The sequence below is a fragment of the Stylophora pistillata genome, chromosome 4 (genome assembly GCF_964205215.1).
Source record: "Stylophora pistillata chromosome 4, jaStyPist1.2, whole genome shotgun sequence".
In the NCBI taxonomy this organism is placed as follows: Eukaryota; Metazoa; Cnidaria; class Anthozoa; order Scleractinia; family Pocilloporidae; genus Stylophora; species Stylophora pistillata.
Genome location: NC_142522.1, coordinates 20,673,020 through 20,697,383, shown reverse-complemented (window position 1 = coordinate 20,697,383; position 24,364 = coordinate 20,673,020). Strand labels below are relative to the sequence as shown.

General features: G+C 36.7%; 3 protein-coding genes across 6 annotated transcripts; 1 reads left to right on the top strand and 2 right to left on the bottom strand.

Moving 5' to 3' along the window:
- Positions 1–201: 201 nt before the first annotated feature.
- On the top strand, positions 202–7,413 carry LOC111327251 (zeta-crystallin). Its single transcript, XM_022931380.2, has 8 exons — positions 202–422; positions 1,054–1,206; positions 3,138–3,301; positions 3,657–3,708; positions 4,830–4,979; positions 5,143–5,244; positions 5,735–5,830; positions 6,492–7,413. Exons 1-8 carry the CDS (start codon positions 333–335, stop codon positions 6,651–6,653), a joined length of 969 nt encoding a protein of 322 aa, XP_022787115.2. The 5' UTR covers positions 202–332; the 3' UTR covers positions 6,654–7,413.
- Positions 7,414–7,887: 474 nt separating this feature from the next.
- On the bottom strand, positions 7,888–14,631 carry LOC111327244 (uncharacterized). 2 transcript variants are annotated; one of them, XM_088757461.1, is made up of 5 exons: positions 14,503–14,631; positions 13,787–13,942; positions 11,831–12,875; positions 10,904–10,990; positions 7,888–10,669 (listed from the first exon to the last, which is right to left on the bottom strand). In XM_088757461.1, exons 1-5 carry the CDS (start codon positions 14,518–14,520, stop codon positions 10,359–10,361), a joined length of 1,617 nt encoding a protein of 538 aa, XP_088613587.1. In that variant the 5' UTR covers positions 14,521–14,631; the 3' UTR covers positions 7,888–10,358. The 2 variants fall into 2 exon arrangements, with proteins under 2 accessions (XP_088613587.1, XP_022787109.2); XM_022931374.2 differs by lacking the exon at positions 13,787–13,942 and having other exon boundaries at positions 14,503–14,617.
- Positions 14,632–18,732: 4,101 nt separating this feature from the next.
- LOC111327231 (uncharacterized) lies at positions 18,733–23,880 on the bottom strand. Of its 3 annotated transcripts, XM_088757457.1 has the most exons (6): positions 23,758–23,880; positions 23,429–23,592; positions 22,133–22,240; positions 19,979–21,146; positions 19,685–19,792; positions 18,733–19,157 (listed from the first exon to the last, which is right to left on the bottom strand). In XM_088757457.1, the coding sequence occupies exons 3-6, from the start codon at positions 22,214–22,216 to the stop codon at positions 18,832–18,834; spliced, it is 1,686 nt and encodes a 561-aa protein (XP_088613583.1). In that variant the 5' UTR covers positions 22,217–22,240; positions 23,429–23,592; positions 23,758–23,880; the 3' UTR covers positions 18,733–18,831. The 3 variants fall into 3 exon arrangements, with proteins under 3 accessions (XP_088613583.1, XP_022787097.2, XP_088613584.1); XM_022931362.2 differs by lacking the exon at positions 23,758–23,880 and having other exon boundaries at positions 23,429–23,671; XM_088757458.1 differs by lacking the exons at positions 23,429–23,592; positions 23,758–23,880 and having other exon boundaries at positions 22,133–23,409.
- Between the last annotated feature and the right edge of the window lie 484 nt (positions 23,881–24,364).

The following is a 24,364-nucleotide window of genomic DNA, read 5'->3' as shown; positions in this document are numbered from 1 at the left end:
ACCTTGACCTTGTCGTAGGAACCAGAGAACAGTAGAGGTCAATCCTATGCGGTACTTAGTTGTACAGGCTTAATTTCAAATGTAAGCACATCTTAGAGCACGTTGTACCACATGACAGCCAGTTTCAGCCGGGTCCGGGAACTTTCTTTCGCCGGCGGTTATGGACTACGCTCTAGTTACCAGTCTGTTTGTCGGTCGTGCTACGATTCAGAGGCAGCCTAGCTGTTTTGAGTTTTTAGCACTCCCTTGGTATATACTGCATGGTAGAAAAGAAGCATTAGGTAATTCAGATAAAATAGAATCAAAGAAGCTCTAGTGGAATTTTATCCGCAATGAAAGCGATTCGCGTACTATCCTTCGGAGGGCCCGAAGTACTTAAGCTCATGTCGGATGTGCAGGTTCCAAGTGTTTCCAATGGGCAGGTAAACGTTCAAATACTATTTTCTTTTTCTTTTTTTGTTTTTTTCTGATCCAAATGACTTCAAGAGAATAGGTGTTGAAATGAGTGCTACTCCATATCTTACACTCGTTCTTTATTTGTTCCCCTATGTTCGGAGGCACGTGTGCTATATACAGTTAATTGATACGAGAGTCTGACTCGAATGAACCAGAAACATTTAGAAGATTGGAAGGTGATACATGTATCTCTGTAATAAGTCTTGGTCTCTAAAAGCAAACAGTAATCAAAAAGTGTAGAAGAATGCACTTCATCATGCATATCGAGATAAATTGTGGTTTATAAACATTTCTTAAAAGGGGTTAGGGTCAGGAGCTCTGATCGCGTTTCATGCACGAGTTTAAGAAAAATTCACGCGTAACGCATATAAATTAAAGGGAAAACTTCAGATCTATCATCATATGCTCAATATTTTAGGGAAATCTTAAGGTTTTCATGGGTCACTTATATTTTTTGGCAGCAAGGCATGCGTCACGCTGGTTCATAAATTCACAAATCACCAATCACGCTCGCCTTTCTGTAACCTTAACGCGTGACATTTTAATTTTGGCCTTAAGTCACGCGTCACGTAAAAACCCATTGCCACCCTCTTTCAGGTCTTAGTAAAAATTAAGGCAGCTGGAATCAATCCTGTTGACACCTACATAAGAAGTGGAACTTATGCCAGGAAGCCAGCTTTGCCTTATACCCCAGGTTCTGATGGTGCTGGTGTGGTACACAGTGTGGGAGCAGATGTAACACAAGTGAAAGTGAGTGTTTAATCGCTTTTTATAGTGGCCAACATATTATTTTATTCCAAAATTTGTCTTTTCTTTTCTTTTGTATTAATTTCATGTGTCTACAAACAGTCTTAACAACATGAATGTCCAATTGTTACTCTTACAAGTACCATGTGTAATGTTGGTAACCCTAACTTGAGCTAATATAATTTTTTGTAAAAATTGCTCAATTAATAAAAGCAGAACTGGTATGATTTATTTTTGTGTGGTTTGATTTTTCTCTGTATAATTTCATTTTGATGTTAAAGTGCACCTAAACCCAAAAATGTTTTTTCGCTTAATGAAATAAGCATATTTTTTGGAGTATTTCTGTGCAAAAATTTCTTAATCTGCTCAAATCTTTAATTTTCCGTGCCCAGTCAAAATACGGAAAATCGGCAGCCATCTTGCCCCACGGTCGAGTTTAAAGAGGAATGGCTCTAGCGGATAATGTGACGTCAAATCGAGAACATGAAAGTCTGCATTTCATACATTTTCACTTGTTTGGGAAGGTTGTCGTCGATATTGTCCGAAATATGCTGACTAGGTGTGTTGTATGAGGAATGTATGAAGTGCGATACCCTCTTGCAAATTTTGCACGTTGCTACATCCTTCTACAACACAAGATTTTACGTATTTTGACTGAGCACAGAAAATTGAAGATTTGAGCAAATAAAGAAATTTTGCACAGAAATACTCCAAAAAATACGCTTATTTCGTTAAGCGAAAAAAAATGTTTGGGTTTGGGTGCACTTTAAGGTGAAAGTATACCCTATGAGTGTAGTATTACTACAATTAAGATGTTCTTTTGTCTTTGTTGTCATATTTCAAGTATTTTCTTAAACTGGTTTATATAATGAAATCATAGGAAAATGAAACCTCTATGAACCAGTACAATAACCTATTTCAGAAAAGAAAGCTGGCTATTCTTTTTGTTCCAAGCTTGATTTGTTTGTGTCTTGTTTTGTTTTATGGTAATTTTTTATCATTATTTTGGCTGCAAAATAAGGAACTCTAACAGGTCTACTGAAGTGAATTTTTGTTATCATTCAATGGATTTTTTCCCCCATTTTCATTGGCTGGGAGCCCATCATGTGACCTGCAAATAACTGCGTACAAATAATGGTCTGCTCATGCGTACTACTGTCTAACTCCAGTTTTGCTGCAAATAATATTCTGCTCATGCGCAGTAGTAACCATGCTCTTGTGGTCGCTCTTGTGTGTAAACATTATCAGAATCATTGAACAGCAAGAAGACCGTAACAACCATTATGGCAAACTCTTCGTTTCCTGTCGCCGAGAGTGCACCGCAACCGCTTCTCACAGCCTCTCAGGAAGAGCATATTCTAAATGAGCCAAGTATTGAGCAATCTAACATGCAGCAGACAGTTAATAATTTTTACAACTGCACTTTCAACTTTTAAAGTGAACTTTCAGAGATTGTGTTGAAGCTAATTCATCAATGAATACATTTTCCCGTTTTTTTTTTTTTGGATTTCAAATCCTTGAAGACTGTGAACTTGTTCCTGGAAGTTTCAGCCATTTGAAGGCATACATTTTTGTTAATTAACAGTTGACTGTAGGTACAATTTAAAGTTGACAGAATAAATTATTTAACTGAGAAGGAAACCATTTGATTTCTGGCAGCACTGTGTGCTTGCTGCTTCCCCAAAAAATTGAAAACAAACTCGCTTGCCGCTTCCCCCAAAAAATTGAAAACAAAGTCGGTGCTGAAATGATAAAACAATTATTGAACTCGGTTAGTGCAAAATATCGTGATTTGTCTGTGTCTTGCAGATCATTTATTTGCCTTAGCCTTCAGCTTCGGCAAATAATTGATCTGCTCGCCACGGACAAATCACGATATTTTGCTCAACCTTGTCCAATAATTGTTAAATATTTGTTACTTATTGTTTCACCAGGAAGGAGACCGTGTTTATGTCTGTGGCAGCATAACAGGAACATATGCAGAATTTGCTCTGTGTAACAGTAGCAATGTGCATCTTTTGCCAGAGAATATTTCCTTTAGTCAGGGAGCAGCTATTTATGTGCCATATTATACCGCTTACAGAGCATTAATACAAAGGTGTGCAAATTACAATATTAAAGAATTTAGGAAGTTTCCTTAGAAAAAATTGATAAGATCATTATGAGAATTAACAGTGGTTGAAGGATATAAGGCGATACTGAAACATATTTTTGAGAATCAGGTATGATTGGATAAAAATAATTATATTGAAAAGCAGTCATACTATTGCCAATCATTTTATACACTCTTAAACCTCAAGGGACTGGGAAACACAAAATTGAGATACTGGGTTTTTTTTTTGTGAAGACCAACATTTAACTGAACAGAAAACAAATGTACATGATTATAAATTATACTCAAGAAATTGAAATAATTAGATTACCTATTGTTCATGTGTCTTATTGTTTTGCAGATTACATGGAAAGGCAGGAGAAACAGTTTTAGTCCATGGAGCAAGTGGAGGAGTATGTACATCAGAAACTCTTTTGAATATAAAAAAATGTTAGAACTGTCAAGTTTAAAAGAAGATCAATGACAACAATGTTTTTATTAATTTGCTCTTTTGTATTTTGATATCAGTCTGTGTTGGTTAAACCATGCAATCCCATGCTTGTCTTGAAAAATGTATGATTTATTATTTTACCCTGCTTAAGCTGCCTAGTGGAAAAAAATAGAAAACCATGAATGTTTTGATTTGATTCTGACATGTTACTCAATTGTGTATTTATCATAAATATTTTTAAGACATGCAGGCAAACATCAAAACCTCAATGTACCAACTGTATGTTATGGTTTGTTGTTTAGGTTCTGATGCCTGATTGGAAATTTTCCACGAAAAAAGTTTTTTCTTTTTCTAATATGGCAGTTACAACCTTGCAGCAAATAGGTTCCCATATCAACAAGATTTTGGTTTACTTCTGATATATATCATAAATCTTTTTCAGTAGGGATTCAACTGTTACTTTGTAAGGAAATTTGAATTTTATAATACAGCTATAGTCCAACTTCCCTTTGTGACCACTTCTCGTAAGCGACTACCTCTTGTTAGCGACCCAGGTTTTAAAAATACACAAAGTTTCCAATTCAGATCACTGTAAATGGAACCTCTTGTAAGCAATGGCTTCTTGTAAGTGATGACCTCTCATAAGCTACCACTTTTAGAGATGCTTGTTTACAACTTTCAATTGTTTTTAACCTCCTGTAAGTGACTGCTTGACAGACAATCTGCTTTAACCCTCACAAACAGAAACTGAAAATTGTTTCAACAGACGTCATAAAAGTGGAGCTACTGCAGTTGTTTCCCCTTATATGTTTCAATAAATCCTGGTGAAAGGGTCTGGTCACCATATGCAAATTGCCCAAAATATGTACCCCTGTGGCCTGACCACTGGTAAGCAACCACCACCCCTAAGCGATCACTAGACTTCACACTTTGGGTGGTCCCTCACATGAGATTTGACTTTATAAGAGAATAACCCTTAGCACTGATGTTCAGTGAATATAAAGTTTATTTTTATTTTGGTAGAGTATTAGATACTATTAGGTATGCAAATGTAACAACTTTTGCCTAATATAACGACTTCAGGTTGGCATAGCTACAGTGCAACTAGCCAAGGCTTATGGATTAAAGGTGTTAGGAACAGCAGGGACGGCAGAAGGGGAAGTGGCAGTGAAACAGGCAGGGGCTTCAGAAGTGTTCAATCACAGAGAAGATGGATATGTTCAAAGAATTTTGGTATCAACATTTAACTTTTGATATACTGTTTTAAACTGTACCTTTTGAGAAAGTTTGTTCATGTGTATTGAATATACTGTACGTGCAACAAATAATCATAGACTTATTCATCCTAAATTTTAAAGTTGGTATTCATAAAAATATTTGATGTAATTTCCAACAGGATGCAACTGGTGGTTGTGGTGCAGACGTTATTGTAGAAATGCTGGCAAATGTCAGTTTGGCCAAAGATCTTCAACTTGTTGCAAGTAAAGGGCGCATAGGGGTATGTCTGCCTTGCTTGTGACAATTGACTACCAAGTCGTCATAAATCAGTCAATCACTAATCACTAATCAGTCAATCAATCAGTTAGTTGATGGTTCCATTGACTGGTCAGGTAATCAATCAATCTATCAATCTTTGAAACAACCTAAATTGTCAATCAATCAAACAGTCAACCAATTGATCAATGAACTTATCAATGGATTGATTAATAAACAAGTTAATCATTTAATCAATATCAGTCTTTATAAGTTATTCAGTCAGTCAGACAGTCATTCTGGTAAGGAAGACAGTCTGTCAGTCAGGTAGACCACAGGTCAGCAAATCTGTCCTTCCATTTAACCATCCATCTGTCAGTCAGGAGTGCAGTTAGCCTTGAAAATGTGCAAGAACAAAATGATTGTTTTTTTTCTATAATTGCTGTAATGGTGTGTCAGCCTAGTAAAAAAAAGTAAATTAATGTTTGAAATCAGTCTTGGTGTGAACTTTTCAGGTTGTTGGCAATAGAGGTACAATTGAAATAAATCCAAGAGAAACCATGGCTAAGGAATCCAGTATTGTTGGTGTTATGTTAGGTCAAGCTAGTGAGGTAAGAAATGCATTTTGAAGATAACTTTATTTTAACCTTTCATTCAAGCCACAATTTTCTGAAATAATACATAAAAATTAGGCACATGCCCTATTACCTCTTAAAATCTTAAAAAGCATTTCAGATCAAGGTAATTGATTGCCAGCCAGGGAGAGTTATGTCTGAGCCAGCTTTTTGAGTAGTTGGACACAAATGGGCAAGAGATTATTGGCAGAATTTTGAGGAAAAGTGACAAGTGAGAGTCCACCCTTCCCCCTCCTCAGTCCCCCCTTGTTTGTTCTCTCACCTTTCTCACATTTTCTTTTGGATGGGTATGTCAGCGAGAGTCGGGTCAACCCAAGTAGTACTTCCTGACAGAGCCTTGCCCAGTTTCAGTAGTATGATTCTCCCAAGGAGGTGTGCCAACCTCCATCCCTCCTGAATGAGATGCTAATTGCAGGGAACCTTCAGCATTTCATCAGGCTGCCTTGATGGTCTCCAGTAGCCTTCCTAACAATTTCTTGGAGAGAGGCTCCATTTAAGTGTCTCGCCCAATGGTGTAACAAAATGAACTGCTGATGACTTGGATGTAAAGCTTTTGCCTGGTCTCCCATTCCAACATAATGCAAAGTTTGTAAATTTCATTTTTTGGTTATTTTTCTTTTATTTTTTGCTTTTTTAGGAGGAGAAACAAGAAATGACAGCAGCAATAGCGGCTGGGCTCAATGCAGGATTTCTCAGTCCAGTTGTTGGACATGAATACTCATTAGACCAAGCATCAGAGGCACACAGAGATATTATAGAAAGCAAAGGAGCTAAGGGAAAGCTAGTCTTACTTACATAATCAAAATATGTTGTGTAGCCTTCGAACAAAGTGTGGATGATCCCACACTGATTACAGGTTGTGGAAGCCTACTTTTTGGGTGGGTATTCAAAGAAATGAACCCTTGTCCTTGTCAATGGAGTATGGGGTACTTTTTTTTTTAACTCTATGTGGTGGGATATGTAAGGTGAGTTCATGTGTATTCAAAATTGGTTTGGAGATCACATTTGATATGAGTAGTAGGGATGGTGATGATTTTAGTAGTACAGATGGGGTAACTTTGAATGTTGTGACCTTGGTCTGACAAGGCATACTGAATTAAAAAAATAAGTTGTACACACATATTCAAGGTAGGGTCTTTTAGTCTAGTATAGTGGTTGAACATTAATACTCCTTGAAGAAAGTGTCGGAAGCACTGGGGAGGGCGCTTGGATTGTTGGCCACTGCAGAGAGCTCTGAGAGCCAATACTTTTGTTTTAGATGAAACTATTCAAAGGGCAGTTATTCAAAGCTGTAAACAGTCTTACTTGTTTTTGTAATAATTTATAAGTGTATTTTTATTTCCTATCAACACAGAAGAATGTGTGAAGTGTGATAGGTTTGGAGATTGCACTAAACTTGTAAAACAGGGATGCACACTTAGAGTTTGGTAGAGTAAACTCTTTTCATCCCTCTTCACCTGACACATGATCATTAACTTTGATCAAAATGAATGTTATGTATAGGGTGGTGTTAAAGAGCTACAAGAGCATAGGCAATAAAAAGAAAGTTCCAAGAAGAAGGTTCTTAATTTTCTAGATTATGATTGCATAACTCTCTCAACTCTTTGTACTATTTGTGTGAAGCTTTCTCATACAAGAGGTAGAAACAACCCCAATCCTAGCCACTCAAGAATCTATGAATGTTGCATTGGCTGGGTGGCATGCTTTCACGCTGTAAGAACCAAGTTGTCTTATTACAGGGTGATAAAAACTGCCTAAGCTAATAAGTCATGGTGTTGAAAAACCGATAAACTTTTGAAAAAGCTCAATATTGAACGAAAAATTTACAAGAAGCTTTGTGTCTCGGGTTTTCCTTTTCCTTTGCTTCTATTTTTCCCAATTGCATGACATACATAGCAGTTGTTTCTTTAGAAATTTTGCACGGGAATTTGGTGGGCTGAAGGCCAAACTTGATCACATCCCTTGTGCATGCGCGACATCTGACCGCGATGTTGATATTACTATTATTATTATTATTGATGAGCTGACAGAAATGACGGTGGAAACTACGTTGAAATATAATTTTACAGTTGATCGAACAGTCACACATTCTACAAGAGGAAGGGAAGACAAAACAAACCACAAAGTAACAAATGAAACATTGAGGCGAGTATTCTTATTTGTATGTATATAATTAAATGTATCTAAGATATCAAATAAATTGCTAAAGGTAGCAGCCATGCTAATTTTGACCGAGCTAGACGAAAACAGTATGACAGGGACTTCGCAGCCCATACTAGCCACCTTCTTAAAACTGAAGGAAATAAAAGCAATTCATGTTTCGTCTTCCAGAGGGTCATGTATAATGTACCAGTGGTGCATTTGTCAAAAGGGCAGGGGCAGAGTTTTTCCTTTTTTGCGCATGTTACATCACAATGTTTAGGGGTAGTCTGATCCGAAAACTTTACACGACTGTCTAAGGAAGAGCATTTTAAAAGTTTTGACCAGTTAAATCCAGATTATGCAGAAGTTTGTGAACAGTGTGTGTCAAGCACATTTTCTTCACTATCGTGCACACGTACACTGAAGGTTTATGTGGCCTGCAACACTCTAAGATTGTGAATATTGTTCATTAATTCCTACTGCAATTGATCATCATTAATTTTTAGACCCTCATTTTACATGTTGCAGTAACACATGCATAATATTAATAATAATAACAATAATAATAATAATAACAGGTTTTTTGGGCACATTTAGAGAACTCAATGCACTCACATTACTGTATAGAAAAATAGTGAGTTAGGTGATACCTATAAAATGTTTCTCATAACAGTAATAAATGTAATGTAATATATGTAATCATATAATATGTGCATTTGAACATTTTATGGAATTTGTGCATTATAAATGTCCAATTATTATTTATAATAATTATTAAATGAAACAATTAATTGAGAATTAGTTGAAAGGTTGGTACAGTTGCTCAGAAAATAAGTCAAGAATAAAATTTCCAAAACAAAAATGTGTTGAGGGCAGATTTAAAAGATGAAAAAGATGTTGTATTTTTAACAGAATCCGTCAGACTGTTCCATGATATACCTAGTTTAAAATTAGTGGAAAAGGCTAATTGTTAACTCTATCAAAAACTTGCTGATACCAGTTTTTGTAATGGTTGTTTTAATGTAGGACTTAAAAATACTGGGATGAACAAAATGAAACTCATTTCTTAGTAGAATGTTGTATCAGCTCCCTTGACATTACCAGTTAATATGAATAGATTTTTAAAAATATTTTATTAAAAAAGGTGTGGTGTTACAGACTTATTTGTTTAGTTGTACGATACATTTTTATGTTCATACATTTCTTTACAAATCTTGAATGTTGAAAAGGGTTTCACCTTCAAGAAAATAATACTGTGAAGCATAAAAATACAGCTGGCTATATCTTAGAAGATATTAAAGAAAATTAATAAAGTTAAAATTCTTAAATTCCAGTCTGCACTGTCATTACAAGCATCAAAATACTCATACAAAAATGCTAATAACAATACAAAAAAGTTTTTGTTTGTTTCTTTTGTTTTCTATATTTTTTATTTCTCTGAAAAATGTAGAAAATAATTGCTTTAGGGTTTGTAGAATGTATACTTTTAGCAATATTTTAATTTTTATGCAATCTTTAGTTTAGTTTATAGGTTTAATTTCACAACTGGTTTAGTTATGTTATTAAATGAGATGATTTTTATCTATCTTGTTGCATCAATGCTGCCAATAGCTGTTTTGATATTTCATTGCTTTTATTTGTTCTATTTTCAATTCCGTTAACCCCTTTTACAAAAATGTGAATCTCAGCAAATTGCTATATTAATTAATAAACCACTATATCAGAAGCATAGGCTGCATGCTTCGTACTGTATTTACATTGAATAAATATAGATGTACATAGCGTCATCTATTCTAACTTTTTAGATATACCATGTACATGTAGTGCTACACAAACGTGTTGTACCCAGTCTTAGAATTCCCTGTAGAGTATTGTGTGATCAGGTTGTAAATTTGCATGAATTGTTCTCTTTTACCTCTGAAAGAATTTAGGATTTGAATGCAAAAAGTCAAAAACAATTCTCAAATGTACTTGAAATGTTAATTTTTATGAAGTTCTTATTAGTTTCTTAAACAAACAAAATTAATTTTAGATGAATAGTGTTAATTTATGCAAATTTGAGGCATGTTTTCCAGGTGTTCTTGTAGGTTAGCCACACTCCTGAATTGTACCAAACGTTTTTGGAAAAAGGGGTGGCTTTAATGCTGTTGTTTACAGTTATACCTTTTGATTGGCCCTTACACAATTCACACAGTGAACCGCAGTGTCTTCTCTGATTCAAGCTTCTCAAAATCATGTCTACTCTGAGTATTTATTGTAAGGTACATGCTGCATAACACGTAATTCTCAGTATTATTACCATCTACTGCATGCATGGCTGCACATTTCTGGTCCTTTTTGTCTCCTCTTCGAGATGCAGAATTTACCTCCTTGCACTTTGCAAATGTTGATGAATACGTAGAGCAACATCTGGAAGCTGTACTTCTGGGCTCTTGAGTGTACGTATTAGGTCATCAACTGTAAATTCTGGATGTCTTGCTTTGAGTGTTTCTAACAGTTGTTCAGTAGCTGGACTTTCCAGGGACATGAAGTTTTCCCAATAATTGAGATCATCCTGACTAATCCCCACTGCTTTGCCCACTTTTTTCCAGCCATATTGTCCATGGTACTGCACTTCAAGTATCTTTATGAGTATGTCCTCAAGATGAGGTGACATGTCAGACAAACGAACAACTGCAATATAATATTGAGAAACATTTTGTCAAGAAAATTAATTGAACTAAGTGTGGGTTATTAAAGACTGTGACTATGGGCTCTATTCAGTAACTTAAAAGATTCATAATCACTTTTACTTTACAAAAAAGGTTTAAATCATCTCACTTGTTTTTCATAATTATAGTAATGATTTAATTTAGTGCATTATTGTTTAAAAGGGTAGCACCCTATTGTGAGATTATGGACACTAACTTTCAAGGTCAGAAGGTGTGTATTCCTTATAGAGTGTGCCTTCCAAATTGCTATAATGACTATTGATAGTGACTTCTTGGCAGAGACCTAGGAAAAAAAGTAAAACAACAGCAAAGATAATACAAGTAAATAAAACTTATATTCACTTTGCTTAGAACCTCACGAATAATATATTTTTTTAAGACACTGTTAAAATACATCCCCTTGTTTAGGAAATTTAAGGCTAAATTTTTGCAAATTGGTGCTTGCACAGAGAAAGTTTTGACTTTTCCTGTTTGCCCATATAATTTTTTTGCAAGAAGTTATTTTGGTTCTGTTTGACTGTTTGTTTGTTTTCCTATAATTGATTTACTCTAACACAGGTGTTCAGTAAGTTTGAAAAATACATCTTACTCCCATGCACATAAAACTGATTGTCCCAAAAAAGGTTTTGGATTTGGTCTTTGGTCCTTGGCCCTAGGTTTGAGAGCTAGGGTGCCTTGAACTCGCGAAACGATATAAGTCAGATGGAGCTATTATTTGTTTATAATGTGTTGCTATTCCTGAATGAGCATGAAGAATCTATTAAATGCAAACAAAGTCTCAGGAATAACCTCCAATTGTTGTAAATTATATATTAAAAACAATTAGCTTTCCAAGTCATTGCACTTATTGAACCACACAGTACCCTTTATGCGTATAGTGCACCCCCCTTGATGTTCTTGATAATAAATTATTTCTATTACTTAGGTAAAGTTAACTATTATGTTTGTGATAACACAAGGTAAATTAAAGGACTTTGATGAATGATGTAGGAGATTTGCTGCAATTAGTAGTAGATGTAATGGTGCAAGTTTGTTTTTTTTTGTCAATCTGGTAATTATTTTTCTTTCATTCCAAAATTAAGCCTTGATGTATGTCGTTTTGTTTATCAAGTTTATTTCTTACCATTTTGATATATTTTGTCTCCCAGTAACGGCTTGCGTTCCTCCACACTCGTCAGATTTATCTTTGGACAACAAATAACTTCCCAACTACTCTGTCTTTTATAACAGCAGCAATATGCTATGATCACTATTGCTGAAATCAGCGCCAAAATTAGTATGGCTACCAGTACAATTAGAACAATCACAAGTTTTGTGAGGTTTATTCCAAAATAACTTGGAGCCGTGTGAAGTTTTAGCTCCATAGCATTCATGTCATTGGAGGCAGTTCCAAAGTGCTGCTTTGAGTAGTTGGTGTTAGCTACAACAGTAAGCGAAACGTTTGGAGGTTGAGAAGTTTGTTCAGTGGCCATTTTAGTAGCATACTTAACATTTACTTTTTGTTGGGATTCCTGAATATCACGTGTAACTCTCGTTCTTTTGAACATCTTGAATTCCGATATTGATGGGTTTTCGGAAGTGTCACTGCTCTGAACATTTTGAAGTGGCCCAAAGATTGAGGGTGTCCATCTCCTGGGCGTGCTAAGCCTTTGGCGGGTACTTACAGCCAAATTTTTTTTCTTGGTATCTTTTTCTTTGGTGCAGTTTTTTCTTAAGCATTGCCCTAAATAAGTGCACACCATTTCAGCAACGCGTTTGGGTGCACAACAGGTAGAGCATCTTTTGCAAGCAGTTACTCTGTCGTCCCAGGGATACGTCCCACGAGGGCAGTGTCCACATCGTGCATTTTTCCAAGCTTTGCATGGACTGATGGTCTGTCTTGGACTACATTTCTGGCACGGTAGACATATGCTTCGACCTTGGCTATCTTTATAGGTTTTCGATGGGCATTCAGTGCAAACTATCAATGTGTTTTGCTGTATTTTGCTTCCACATGGTGGAGCTAGTTGTCGTCCTGGTGGACAATCGGAGCAAGGTTGGCATCCAACCGTCGTATTCTGTTTGCCAAGAATCTGGTAGGATGATGCCGGGCATTTTCCATCTGGATTGTCGTTATCTTGACGAAGGTTCCAAAGATTCCAAATCAACAACCAGCTAGAGATTATACCCTAGAAATGATTTCAGTTTACTAAGATTCTGAACTTGTTTTGAAGAACCTAATCTCAAATGTCACCTCAGTAAACTAAAGGCAGTTTGTGGCTCACAGTATATACATACATTATATTACATATTATATTATTATTAAAAACTGGATCATTGGATAATGCAATTCAAGACTTTTTATTGGCTTAGCCATTATGGTATATCAGCCAATATACCATAATCTACAAATATGGTAAGCGTACGCATCAGCTTAAAATCAAAAGGGAGCTAAAAAATCCAGTTTCTTCTTACAAAATAATAATTTCTTGGGGGCGTTTTTAATGAAACAATTATTCCACTCGCGCTTGTTGGATATGAGATAATTATAGCCAACTCGGCGCTAGGCGCCTCGTTGGCTATCTATCATCTCATATCCAACGCGCGCTCGTGGAATAATTGTTAATTATATTACATACATTGTTCAGTTGTTAAGAAAAGAAAGTAAATGGGATTTAATGATTCGCCATTTTCCGAGCGCCAACAAATCGCAATTGAATGACGAGCGGTGATTTTGAAAATGGTACTTTGCCCTTTGATTCATCCTCGCTAAATTTGGACGGTCTCGTGATTATCACGAGTGATTGAGATCCTTTGATAAATTCCTTGTCTCCGGTCGAATCGCTTTGTAAATTACTAGTTCGGAGGGTAGCCGATGTTCAGAGCGTAATCAGACCACGAGTAGTCGTTAAGTGGCGAAATAAAAATATAATTGAGCAAAAGACTATTTAAAATAAATACCACAACATCCTGTTTAAAAATGGCGTGAGTCGGATGATGTAGTTGTAGTTGTTGCTACAAGACTTGTGTAAATTTACGTCAAGTTCTTCAATTTATGAAACATTCAAATCGGTAAAGGAAGAATTCAGTTAGCACTTACAAAGCCAGTTATGAAGGCTATGGCAATAAACGTCCTGATAAGTTCCAGAATCTTTGTAGACCACCAAATAGACAGCTTTACTTTGTCAAATTTTATCGTGTAAATAGGATCTCCTTTGAGGGCTATACCTTTTGAACTTGTAGGAAGTAATGATTCCTGCAATTAGGTAAGAAGGATACCACTGCACTGAAGTCTAGCGATGTGACATTAACGTTGTTTAAGTTAAAACGGAAGGGTAACGCTGGAGGAGAACTTAAAGAGGTCCTCAAATATCGAGGTGTCGACTAATGGAGGCAATAATGATCCACGAACTCTCTAAGAAGTCATCGTCAGCTATACATGTATATGTATTAAGCAGAACATACATTTTACTATTATTGGTGCAATAACGATACAACTGATAAACGTTAAGCAATATTTAGCGTTACTTCTGGTTTACACAGCCTTGAATAAGTTACGTATAATGCTAATTTGTTTCACTTCGCTTCTCCCATCTTCAAACGCAAAAACATTCCGACTGTCTTCTGGAGGATCAGAAAGTTTCATATGAACTCCTATCAACCTATTTAGCTAAGTGCTGTGGGTTCCCTTTAACGTAAATATAATGGTAAGATATTTGTAGCGTGTTACAATTTCTATGACTTGAAACTTGAATCAAATATCAAAATATGCAGCAGTGCTAATATACAGCAATAGTTTCTAATGGAGACTGATACCTTATGATGTTTCCCCATATTTTCGTCGTGTGCTGAAGCAATAATCTATGATTTGTTTGATGTAGAAACTGAATTTTCGTCAACCTGTTTACCGATGACTTCGCTTGATGGAAGCTTAAGAAGGGAAACTAGTGCCAAGTCCTTCACGGGGAATTTGGGGATTCCCCCTTTGGTTCATCACATATATATATATTATATACCAATCCTTTTCTTAATTCTTTATGATACGTCCTTTTTGTTTTTTCCTCTCACTACTCTTCTTTTTGTCCGTCGTCGTCGTCGTCGTCGTCGTCTTCTTCTTTTTTCAATTACCGTTGTTATTATTTAAATCTCCTTTAAAGTGCTTTTTTTCTATTAAGTAAGATCTTTAAAAATCATCAAACCTCAAAAAAGCGATGATTAATATGTAACGTAACAGCGCACACATCAGCACCAACTGAAAATTTTGATTTTAATTCCCCAAATTCTACCATAAACTTATTTAAAAATAGCAGCGGCGTTTTTTATACTGTCAGGAGCCCATAATCCTTCATTAACCGGTTCCGAGTCATTTACCACCTGCAGTGCTATTAAATCTCCAATCTTTCCCTGAAGTCATGACGTCAAGGAAACATGACCTTAAAACTAACCAGAATACCTTTTGGAGTTTTGCGTGCACATGTACGCTTTCGACAACCTTTCTATTCTCGAAACAGCTATATATGCCGGAATTTGGGGCGTAACGATGTTAAAACAACTTTGATCTAATTACGTTCGTATCACTATCGGTAAGCATACGACCCTAAGAAAGGATAAATCTCCTCTTGGCGACGCTTCAGAAAGACGTGAAACAGTATGTTTACACAGCAGTGAATGCAGATTGCTTTTTTTTTTTTTTTATTTATCGCTTCGCTTGAAATGGTATCAGGTGTAGTACACCGCGGTTAAAATGAAATCCGTTTATTCAAGTCCGTTAACCGGAAAGAACTTATACAAGTTAAGCACCCTATATATATATATATATATTTCGTATAATTTCAGAGCTGAGCAAAGAGTTTCCAGCAATCTGATTGGTCGAGGGGTTCGTTATATGACGCTATGTAAACCGTTGCACGCGGTTTATATAAAATGTTAATAAATATTACTAAAATGTTATGATTTTAGAAATTTCTCTGTTCTTCAGCTCTGAAATTATACTAAAACAACTATTCGCCTCAGGTTCGGTGAATATTGTCGAATAATCCCTTCGACTTCGTCTCGGGGATTATTTGACGATATTCACCGAACCTGAGGCGAATAATTGTCAAATATATATATATATGCATGCAAATCCCGAGCGTATTGCATCACTTGCATTAGTATTCGCGCGTTGGCATCGCTATACACTACAGGTCCCTTGCTCTTAGCAATATCCAAAGCCTTTGAAAGCTTGAATAAATATATCTTATTAGACGTTTTGTTGTGTAGTATCGCTGAGTATTTTTACGCGTTGTGCCGGAATTTGGGGCGTAACGACGTTAGAACAACTTTGATCTAATTACGTTCGTGTCACTATCGGTAAGCATACGATCGTACGTAGGGCGAGTCAAAATACAAATAACGAGTAAAAATACTCAGCGATACTACAAAACAAAACGTCTAATAAGTCATTTATTATCAAACACGCCAAACTGTTATTTCAGTGCGGGCGAATTTCGCGGATGTTTAATTACGGGGAGTGCGTGACAGAAGTATGCGAAGCGGAACGGAATTGGCGCGTTGTCGTGTTGCTGTTTCTATTTTCTTCAATAAATGAAGAAATTTCCAGGTCGTCTAGCTATTTTTCTTCGTTCGATTCATCTAATAAACTTGGATGTATATTTGCCAGCCATTCTGACTCTTCGTCGTCGGAAATATGATTCCAATTGTCCGCCATTTTTTGTTTTCGTAACTACAATTCAACTCTTCGCTTGCGCGATGCGAGAAAACCTGTTTAACCGGTACTCTAGAGTAAAAATACCACGTGATATTTGTACCCGTCTATGGCGTTATTTGTACTCTACGAAGTGTAGTTGGATAATAAAATATTAAAGTATCACCAATAAATTATTATCTATCTGAAGATGTCATGATGTTCTCTCATGCTCATTCTGCAATTACTCTTTCAAATCATGCTGGAAGCGTCAAGGAGGAATGGAAACTAACTAGTGCCAGTTCTCTCCGGCTTAGATTGATCTGGGGATTCCCCCGTTGTCATAAGGGAGGCTTACGTAACTAACCCAAGTGGACGTCGTTTATTTTATTCATTATTTAATTTGGACTAGAAGGCTTTCTACAGACGAGTTCTTATTCGGGAGTTTCATGGAAATTATCATTTTAAATTTCTAGGTGATATTTAAGTTATTTTACCCATAATGTTAGCAAACAAAAAAACAAAAACAAAAACATCTTAACACGACGAAAGCTAAGAACTTTTCTGTAACTGCTGAATCAGTCATAAATCGTTAACAAATGAAAAATGCTTTTTCGGTTATCTTCCTTTATTTGTCATTCAAGTTGTCATAGAAATACTCCATGTCGTTTTACACCATGATTTATTGTGATACATTCTGATTATCGTGTCCATAGTCTTTACTGTTATTTGGTTATTGCATCAGTGGTTGCCCGTTAGTGTTCTTATATCATAACTTTCTTGCTTGGATCGAACATAAACAGAACGAAATATTTTAAACTGGCAAATGCAGGACAAGAGGTTAGCTTTGAGTAAATTTTTAGAAGTGAACGAAACAGTAGTAGGCAGCCGAACAAATTGTAACTGACGCTTCAACTGAGCACTGGTCGATCTCAAATTATGCCGAGAACGGCCACCGGGCAGCCACATGTTTCAGTTTCATTTACAATGACGTCCAACGTGAACTGCAGAGTCACACAATATGCCTACAGGGAGGGCTGCAGCTGTGCAGACGCCTTGATTCAAATAAAGCATGATTACTTAAGGGCACTTGATGATAAGGATTGTAATTATATTAGGCTTTTTGCGATGAATTTTTCGAAAGCCTTCGATAATGTAAAACACTCGTTAATAGGGGAAAAGCTAAAGGCTCTTCATCTCAATCCTTATCTTGTCAACTGGTACTTCAAGTTTTCTAATGGATAGGAAACAAAGACTAATATATCAGGGTTTTATCTACAAATGGCATAATGTGAACAAAGGAACAACCCAGGGTAGTGTCAGTGGGCCTCATCTTTTCAATTTGTTTATCAACGACGGATTTAGCCATTAGTGAAAGTGACCTTACCAGCATAGTTAAATATGCTGACGACACTACCTTACTAGTCAAAGTATGTAAAAATGAAATAGATCTTTCTAAAGAGGTTGTCAATCAGTTTTTCAGTTGGACCAAAGATAATGCCATGGCATGTAGTCCCAAAAAATGTAATGAACTAATACTTTGTAAGAAGGTTGCTCGTAATATAGACCCTGTGAACGATATAACGCAAGTTTCTTGTTTAAAAGTGTTAGGGGTTACTTTACAGAGTAATCACAGGTTTAATGAGCATATTAAGGGTAAGCTGCAGGAGGCCAATAAGTGTCTTTATGTGATAAGGTGTTTGCGCAAAGAGGGATATCAACAACCAGATGTAGATTACGTTTTTAGATCAATTGTTTTACCTAAACCAACGTATGGTCTATCCATATACGCCTCCTCAATACCTGAATTAACGACGGTCCAGAATTTTCTACAGCGCTGTTTTAAACGCAAATATATTTCGTACCAAATTGATATATATGGTGTATTAGAAGAGGTTGATCGCCCACTATTCAAGAATATCTCCAGTATGCCTGGTCACCCTCTGTATCCTTCTGTCCCTAAAACAAAAGAAAGCTCAGCGCGCCTCCGAGTTCCTAGTGGTCAACTCCCTAGGGTTAATACCCAGCGTTTTAAAAATAGTTTTTTTAATAGGCTCTTTTTTAAATATAGAGTAGCTATCTAATGTAATGTCTTATATTATGTAATGTTGATAGCCTTGTAATTATTTTTATGTAAATTTTCTTGTTTTAGCATGTATTTTTGCTCAAAAACAATAAAGACCTATTATTATTATTATTATTATTATTATTATTATTATTATATTGATTTGTAAGAAAGCCAAATGGTAGGCAGGTTCGTTTTCCTATTTCACAACGATGGCCCTTTAATGTTGTAATATTACAGTTTTTGAATGAGACCCGTTTCGACCCGTTTTTGCAAAGCTACATTTTTCTATTGATTGGGTTGCATCATTTTATTGTACTTTTAACTTTGCATACAAACTGTCTATATGCTAGAAAAAATAAAATTATTTCGGAGAATGTGAAGAAACCACATCTTAAATCCTTGTTACACGATGCCGAATTATCGTTTCGGCAACATTTCCAAGTTTCAGTTTAGGTTTGTTGAGTACGTCAACAAGATCTGAGATCGTCTTTCCTTGACTTCCCATTTTGTCAAGTAACATTTTTGTTGGGCTTTCACTGGCATGTCTTCCTAAGTGCTCATAGTATTTGAGTTCTGTTTGAGGAATTCCAACTTCCTTTCCAACTGTCTGCCAACCGAATGTTTTGCCCTGAGTAATAGACTTCTCGGCTTGCGGAACATCTAGACGCATCACCAGTTTATCTAGGAGGTCTGGGGGTATTTCTGCCAGATTGAGATCTAAGATAGAATTTAGTAGAATGATTTAAGTATTCTTTGGGTGATGTTTTCTGTCAAGTTTAGACTGTAGAGGCGGTGAGCGTTTTAATAAACAAAATGTTTCGATTATTATCTTCAATCAAGTTTACTGAACTAAATAATATGAAATGCGCTCCTCTGAAAGCTAATCTAAGATTTCTTCTGTGCATAGTGAATGTACAATGTTTTTGTTTCTTTTGCCTATGAACTAAAGCTAATTTGCGTCCGAAATTTATGGGTCCGCACGAGTGACAGGAAGACCACGATATAATATAAATATAAATTAAAGACATGTCAGCCTATGGGGTTGATGCGAAGGTATGATCTTTCACTTAATATCAAACTAGCAACATAGACGTAGTGACATAATGAAAAAAAAAACAAACGATCTTTCTTCCAGGTCTCTCTGTTGTCAGACCACTGTGTCACAAGACTGAATCAGGTGCGATCGACCTTGGTTTCTTAACCCTATGGTATGGTTTCCTAACCCTGTGGTACGGTTTCCTTACCCGGCGACACGGTAACAGTGCTAGCTTCATCGTGGGTCTCATTTGTGGTTTCATTCACAAGCCTTTCTCGTTCTGAAGTATCCAAGGTGCCAACAACTGAGTAGTATTCTTGGAAATAAAATCAGATGTTCTGTGATGAAAATTATCTATACAACTGACTTTTTGAACCAGTAACGTAAATGAACGATATGACCACTGCGTGGCATACTTACGCTCCTCTCAAATCGACATTGCTCGCGGTAGGAACTCAGTTGTTAATTATGTATTGTGTATTGACCTATAATTTTTTCGTACCTTTATTATGGAAGTCTGTGGGATCTGATGATGTTCTTTTGAACTTCTTACGGCCCTTTAGCATCTTGGAAACACACTTTTTGTATAGGATATATACAAAGAGTACCAAGAGCCCGACAAAAATAGCGGCCAAAATGGTTCCAGTGAAGCTTCCCAATGCCGAGTTCAGGAATTCATTTTGTGCACCTTCCATATGTGGTGTTACTTGTCTCACCTCTGTTACTTCTTTTGGCAGAGCCACAGTTCTTTGAAAAGTGATGTAATTTTCTCCAGGTGACATTTGGGAAGAAACTGGGTTCTCCTCTTGAACTGCAATAATTTTAGTCCCGTTAGAACTTTTTTTTGGTGTTGAAAGATGGTTTGAATTTTTACCTTGGTCCGTCATTAGTAGCTCAACGTCTTTCTGGTCTCTCTTGATAATGTCACGAGTCTCAAGAAAATCTAACTCTTCGAGTTTATTCTGATTGGAAGTTTTTCCTGTTTGACTGTCAGTGTTATCCGTAGAATCACGTTGTACATCAACTTCGGCCTCCACGTCTCGTTTTACTTTGGTCTGTGAAATATTTTTATCGTTGTGGCCATACTGGTCAATAAATTGGCTCGTATTTGTCGTATAACTTTGCTTCAGCGACATTGTGAGGTCTTTGGTTAAAGCTTTATCATACGTAGTGTTCATATTTCCTGTAATCTTTTTCTTGAAATATTTTCTTGGCTTTGTCCACCATACGCAACTTGGTTTGCATTTTTTTGTTCTCATACATTCTATCTGAGTTGCAAAGCTTTTTGGACAACAAGCAGAGCAAGGTTTGCATGTATGTGTTTTTTCGTCTTCATATTGTTTCTTTGGACACTCCTGGCATTCTATATTTTTCTCAGCAGTGCAAGCGCTAATGACATTTCTTGATCCACAATCACTGCATGTTTTGCAGGATGTACTGCCGACCTTGTCTGAATATGTTCGTGGTCTGCAAGGTATGCACTTACCAGAAGGTTTAGCAGTCAATGTGATACCACATGGTGGCGAAGGTTCCTCTCCAGCAGGGCATACAGGGCAATCGAAACACCTGATTCTTCTGCTGGCATCTTCATTAATAGTGTAGGTCTCTGGGGGACATCTATCTAGACCATCTGGGTAAAATTCATCGCTGTCTTCCCAAAAATTCCATACCTGGACAATCAAGAAACAATGAAAAAGTAGCACAAATACCTTGGAAAATTTAGTTCTGATTCCTTCTATTTATTTAACCATTAGGTACCATTGGCGAGGTGTATGAACTTTTTTTGAACTTTACACGTAACATATTCTCTGAGCTTGTCGAGAATAACTATATTTAAATAGTTTGGAGATTGGAATCTTTAGGAAAAAAAAGCAACAAATCGCGCGTCGGCTTCTAAAAAAACTGCTCTTCACTTTTTGTAATAGACACATGCGGAGAAAGATATGACTTCATTCTCCAGTAATCATAGCCTGTGCATCTCTCATATCACCTAGGCTTTTTATTTAGTCAAATAATTTTGTTAGCTCGTCATAGGGTAAGCTCGATTACCATCCGCTGTTCGGGAACCGGAGCCCGCGCTCCTCCACGAACCCATGGCTGTCTCTTCTTGGGGAGGAACGAAAAAGACCGGACTCGAGAGAGCGGCGGCAATCGAGCTCAGTCATAGGGGTAAACGCATCGCGTGACTGAATATGCCTTAGCTAAAACTGAGTAAAATCCAAGGATGTCCTCCAAGTGATATTCCCCAATTTTCAAAACTGTCACGGCAACTACGATGAAAGTCTTCGTTTAAAATTAAATTCAAGACGAGAAAGGGTTTAGCTATTGTTACAGAAGAAGGGACATGTTTGAATGTTTCTTAAATTGCACCAGACAACACTAAAAACGAAACATCCCACCCAGTACATAATGAGGTGTTCGTAAACATTTTTGCCACGGGTTGCAAAATTATTTTGAGGATAATAAAACCCAATAGCCTCCATTCAGCGGGAAAATATGCTCTCACATTTTTCCTCAGACATTATCTGTTTTTGAAGATCACAATTTTTCTCTCGGAAAGCTGTTTCACCTTGGAACAGATAATGTCCGCGGACAAATATTCGTGCATATCTTCGCGCCAAATGAATACGATTGTTTATTTTCATGCATGACTTACCCAGAGCAAGGAGACAAATCCAAGAATAAATAGTACTGTGATAACAATTCTTAATTCTGCCATATTTTGCCATGATGGAATCATGGTGCCTTCAGTTGACAGTGGTTCCTGTATAACAACATTACGATGGTAATAATATTCAACCTGGGGAATGGGTAGAAGCTCGTATAATTAAATGCGTGTATGCATTATATGTAATGACGCTCGCTTGTGATTTCAATCCAAATTTCAATTACCATAATAAATCGAACATCAAAATCTTTTGATCATCTTTTTGAGATCAATGTATTTGTCAACGCCGGAGCACTCTCATTCAAGCGGTAGCTGGTGTCCTTGGTTACTATTTTGCGGACATTTACTCATGATAAGAGTAAATTGCAAAACCGGAAACAATAATTATAGGAAGTTTTGGTTGTTTATCTGTAGTAGGCCTTATTAATTGCTTTTGCCTTATTGAGGTAAGCACAAAAAATTGAACTTGTAATAACCTTATCGATCCAAATTCTGTAAGGTTGGACTATAAACGAACAATCCGCATTGAGAGCAGGCCTTGTTTACTATGGATGTGTAATTCTGGCAGACTTAGGAAACACTGACAGGAATTCGTGAAAATAAGTTAGCCAGAAATCTTAGTAAGTTACATCTCTTGCTTATCACGGAACCCTTGCTAGTGTCCACCTGAAACCTGTGCGCGTTTAACTGCGGTTTCGTTACTAGCGCGATAACCGTCGTAATAGATGGCTGCCATGTTGTTTATAAAGGAACGCTTGGAAGACACAAGTGACTGTTTTCTTCTTAGACGACGAACGCACCTTTTCTTTCTATCTTCCAAAAACAAATAGGCAAAAAAATTAACCGTGTAGCATACCACAATAATTAAGATATCAACTGAAAGTATAAAACTCATAAAATAGTCTTCCTGAGTCGTGAAATTTTTCTTTACCATGTGAGCCCTCCGTTTAAGTTTACAGACGTAATTGATACAGATCGTGAAAGGTCTTACACGACTAGTAACGCCGTAAGAGTATAAGAGCACTGAATCATGATTCTATGGCAAGGGATCAATGGTCCATGTAATTTTGTATAAAGTGGTCATTTTATGCCTTAATCTTTGAAACTGCAGAATAAGATAGTAACTTTCAATCGTCACTAGCATTCGAAAATGATAATGAACTTGACATGCATTGGTTTAGCGAACGATTACTCTTATCTCCACCGTTCTTGAAAATAAAAAGATCGACCTTAAAAACAAGGCAACTTTCAGATCCTTGAATTCAGAATTAATTACATCCTTACCGTCGAGATCGTAAGTGGGGAAAAGTGTGTTCCTTGGTCTATTTGGGAATGAATTCCTCCTGTTCAACTGTACTTCCTGTGAACGGGAGTATTGCACACAGAGGCGTCCCTCTTTCAATAGCTCCATCATGGATTAATTTGATTCTTGATTAGATGACACCTCCCTAGAGTAGATAAACGAGTATCATTCTTTGTTGCTGTGAAATCAACGAGTAGATGCACTTACACTATAAAACCGGTCGTGATGAGCTTAACTTTGCTTAGACGATAATTTATGCAAATCTACAGCCGGTTTCTGGGAAATTGTGCCGATTTGATATTGGTCAAACCTGGGTGATTCTGTCGAGCTCCTGGATACTTTTGGTTTGAACTTCAAACCCGATCATTCCGTCGTGAATAACATGGAAAGGATTTAATAGCAGGAAACATTTGAGAACAAGAGAACCTCAAGGAGGTATTCATTTCCTTGTATGTCAATTTGTCTGTCTTTCTGACGCATCCAGGCGGTTCGGAATGCTTAATCCTTATTTTCATCGGTGATCGCGCGCTTATAGCAGGGGCATCGGGATTTTTTCGATCTTTTTGTATCTTTGCTCTTCCTTCGAAGATTAATTTACGCAAATTAACCTCAACCCTTGCTTGAATGGCAAGGAAGGTTACTCTATCCTAATTCAAATGTTGTTTTGAGCGCTGTGATATTTTGTTTGTAGATTGGCGTTGTTATGTGTCTAAACTACACGGATAATTATAGCTGGCTTGGATGAAATTCATTAGCAGCCCTGATGGCCAACTACATTTAGCTCTAAGTTCCATTATTTTGATGTTGTGGGCGAGATAATGTTGCACATCCTGAGGGGATGAGATAATGCTGCACTTCCTAAGTGGAAGGTAACTTCTTACAAAAGGGCAACTGTTGGAAAATCTTAGTGTTCCCCA

What these genes read in the sequence shown, in the direction of transcription:
- LOC111327251 (XM_022931380.2), top strand. Translation starts at nt 333, where the DNA reads ATGAAAGCGATTCGCGTACTATCCTTCGGAGGGCCCGAAGTACTTAAG. An exon ending in TCCATGGAGCAAGTGGAGGA is followed by an intron (nt 3,709 to 4,829) that starts GTATGTACATCA and finishes TAACGACTTCAG; the next exon opens with GTTGGCATAGCTACAGTGCA. An exon ending in CAAGTAAAGGGCGCATAGGG is followed by an intron (nt 5,245 to 5,734) that starts GTATGTCTGCCT and finishes TGAACTTTTCAG; the next exon opens with GTTGTTGGCAATAGAGGTAC.
- LOC111327244 (XM_088757461.1), bottom strand. An exon ending in TAGCCTTCATAACTGGCTTT is followed by an intron (nt 12,876 to 13,786) that starts GTAAGTGCTAAC and finishes AATCATTTCTAG; the next exon opens with GGTATAATCTCTAGCTGGTT. An exon ending in AGACAAAATATATCAAAATG is followed by an intron (nt 10,991 to 11,830) that starts GTAAGAAATAAA and finishes TTTTTTTCCTAG; the next exon opens with GTCTCTGCCAAGAAGTCACT.
- LOC111327231 (XM_088757457.1), bottom strand. Translation starts at nt 22,216, where the DNA reads ATGATTCCATCATGGCAAAATATGGCAGAATTAAGAATTGTTATCACA. An exon ending in CACAGACTTCCATAATAAAG is followed by an intron (nt 19,793 to 19,978) that starts GTACGAAAAAAT and finishes TTTATTTCCAAG; the next exon opens with AATACTACTCAGTTGTTGGC. An exon ending in CACTGTTACCGTGTCGCCGG is followed by an intron (nt 19,158 to 19,684) that starts GTAAGGAAACCG and finishes ATTCTATCTTAG; the next exon opens with ATCTCAATCTGGCAGAAATA.